Below are 3,200 nucleotides of genomic sequence, written 5' to 3'. Positions count from 1 at the left end.
TAACATTTTGTCTAAAAAGTCCAACTAAGTTACACTTTCTTGAAAGCCAAATAAGAGAAACAGATGACGTACCGTATCGGAAAAATGACTTGTTAGACCAACAAAGTTTCCAAAACGTTTAAAAAACTCTAATCATGTTTTGAGTGTTCAAAAAAAGCCTGACCAACTTAAACAAAACAAAATTAGGATTTTTTGAACGGTTTGAAACTTGTTGGACTTTTTAGACAAAATGTTAAATTCATTTGGTTTTTTTGAAAGAGAAAACATGATTGAGTTTTTTTGAATGGTTTGAAAACATCGTTGGTTGGGTTTTAAGTCATTTTTCCATTAGTTAATTTGTTCCCGAATCGCTACCTAATTGTCAAAATTGATGAAATATATATTATAGTCCGCTAACAAATTCAGTGTCTCAAATTACAATTTCCAAGTTACGATGATCAACAAACACATGCTATTCAACTCCTTCAAACACACGGATTTTAAGCCTCTTCAATAAACATATTTATTCCAAACTCCAAAACGAGATGACACATGACACATGACACATGCATACACACAAACTTAACCTCAAACCATATTCCCTTCCATTTTCCAACATGGACATAAAGAATCACACTATTCAGCCTTTAGTGAATTTGCCACATCGATCACAAATCGATACCTTACATCAGATTTCAAAAGCCTTTCCATCGCTGTGTTCACATAATCTATCGGTATCACCTCTACATCTGCAGTGATCCCATGCTTCGCTGCAAAATCAAGCATCTCTTGAGTCTCCTTCAACCCTCCAATGTTACTTCCACCAACAATCTTCCTCCCTACAAAACCCATCAATTCCACCACTTTTTTAGCCAATTTAACAATTTCATAAGCATAAAGCAAAACACAAAATGACAAAATACTCACCCATAATCAAAGAAAACGCTGCTACTTCAAGCGGCTTCTCTGGTGCACCAACAAGAACAAGCTTTCCTTGAGCTTTCAGCGCATTCAACAATGGCGCAATTGGATGAGTTGCAGACACTGTATCAATGATCCCATCAAGTGTTCCCGCGACAGACTATCCACAAAAAAACCCAAATCAAAACTCAAAACTTAGCTCAATTCATGAATCATTTACAAAGAAAGAAAAAGATAAAACTCACTTGCATCTCTTTTTCGTCTTTGCTAACTATGAAATGGTCAGCTTTAAGTCCTACGAGTGATTCTTGCTTCTTAGCAGGAGTCGTGCTGAAAACAGTAACTTCTGCACCAAAAGCTTTCGCCATCTTCACAGCGACATGCCCAAGTCCACCAAGACCAACAACACCGATTTTCATCCCGGGTTTATCAAGTCCGAAGTATCTGAGAGGGCTGTAAGTGGTGATTCCGGCACATAGCAGCGGTGCACCGGCATCAAGTGGTAAATTTTCCGGCCATCGGAGAACGAAATGTTCATCTGAAACCATGTGATCGGAGTATCCACCATATGTCTTTGTTCCATCGAAGTTGGGAACACCATAAGTGAGAACTTGTTTAGGACAGTATTGTTCGAAATCAATATCACAGTTTTCGCATGATCTACAAGATCCCACCAAGCATCCAACTCCAACTTTGTCTCCGATTTTGAATTTCTCCACTTTGCTTCCAACTTCCGTCACTATACCCACAATTTCATGCCTGTATCATGAGCGAAAATGAGAAAAGATTGGTTTTAGTAACAGAAACAAAGAAGAATTAAAAGATTAGGTGTTTGAATTCGTACCCTGGGGTAACTGGGTATGTCGTAAATCCCCATTCGTTTTTGATAAAGTGAAGATCGGAATGGCAGATTCCACAATACAGAACTTTGAACCTCACATCTTTCTCCCCAGTAGCTCTGTAAAAAGAATCATCGTTAACAACTTAATCGAAACATTTCATGAATAGCAAAATCTGAAACGAGTGAATGATAATAAAGATTGTTGATTTGAATTACCTTCTGGAGAAAGTGAGAGGGGAGAGTGTTCCAGATGTGTCGCGAGCTGCATATCCAAAAGCCTTTACTGGGTGCTCTGTTTCTGGTGATGTGGCCATTGATGAAGCTTGTTGATAGAGATGCGGATTGAATAATGAGATGGGGTATAAATAGGCTGAAAGGCAAAAAGGGACACGAAAGACCCTTACCACGTAGTGTGGGGAATAAAAAGAAGCTGTTGCTTTTTCAACGTATTCATATCGAATCTCCTGATTTTTGTGAATACTCCGGCTGCAGCTATAGAATGGTCAAACGACATTAATGTCATCATACGTCATTCCTGACGGAAATATCGACATGTTTTTTTATAAAAGCAAGGGGATAGAAACTTTTAGAATATACTACTGTATTATTTTAAGTAATTATTAGTTATTTAAATATTAGTGTCTATTATAAATTTAAAATGGACAATGACACAATTATGTATTTTTTTATTTTTTATATTGAAAATTTTATTATGATATTATTATATTATGTGTCAAATTAATCATTGAGCAAATTTTATTGATGTTTAAACTTTAAAGTGTTATAACAAGAATAATTAATAGTGTTACCATATCCACTTTTATTATTTTTATTATTGCTACTACCTTACTATACTTCTATTGTTACTTAATTTATATTTAGGGTAAATGTAAAATAACTTAACGCTCACAAACGCTCTTATCGGAAAACCCCATATAAGTTTTGTGCCTATAAGAACCATATCATTATTAAAATCGTCCAAAAGGCTTTTAACTAGTCGTAAATTTAATGGTATATATTTTTTTTTCAAAAGATAGGAATGTTTTTTAATGTATTAAAATTACTAACTAAATGGTTTGTATCTTAACGGAATTCAGTGTTGCCTTCATTCATTGAGGTTGAGGTAGGCCTGTTGAAAATACTCAATACCCGATTACCCGACCCGACCCGTTTTGAATTCGGGTAGATCAGGTCGGGTAAATCAGGTTTCAAGTTTGAAAATTCGGGTAATCGGGTAACCCGATATTTAAATAGATCTGTTATTGGGTAGGTTTAAGAAAAATTTGGGTATACCCGAATATCCGATTTAGAAAAAACTAATTAATACACTAGTTATAATAAATATTAAAGTTGTATCACTATTTTACATAATTAGTGTTCCTTATAGTTTAAACCAAATGTTATATGGCTTCGTTATTTGAACAGTATATAATAAATACAAGAGAAATTGTTAAAAATG

At 34.9% G+C, this 3,200-nt stretch overlaps 1 protein-coding gene across 1 annotated transcript; it reads right to left on the bottom strand.

The window, feature by feature from the left end:
- Window positions 1–477: 477 nt before the first annotated feature.
- LOC111883427 (mannitol dehydrogenase) lies at window positions 478–2,117 on the bottom strand. The gene is made up of 5 exons (XM_023879759.3): window positions 1,958–2,117; window positions 1,745–1,858; window positions 1,146–1,659; window positions 907–1,060; window positions 478–818 (listed from the first exon to the last, which is right to left on the bottom strand). Exons 1-5 carry the CDS (start codon window positions 2,053–2,055, stop codon window positions 616–618), a joined length of 1,083 nt encoding a protein of 360 aa, XP_023735527.1. The 5' UTR covers window positions 2,056–2,117; the 3' UTR covers window positions 478–615.
- Window positions 2,118–3,200: the final 1,083 nt, after the last annotated feature.

This window comes from Lactuca sativa, chromosome 2 (assembly GCF_002870075.4).
Source record: "Lactuca sativa cultivar Salinas chromosome 2, Lsat_Salinas_v11, whole genome shotgun sequence".
NCBI classification, from domain to species: Eukaryota; Viridiplantae; Streptophyta; class Magnoliopsida; order Asterales; family Asteraceae; genus Lactuca; species Lactuca sativa.
Note: the sequence above shows the minus strand (reverse complement) of the source record. Positions and strands in the feature narration are given on the sequence as shown.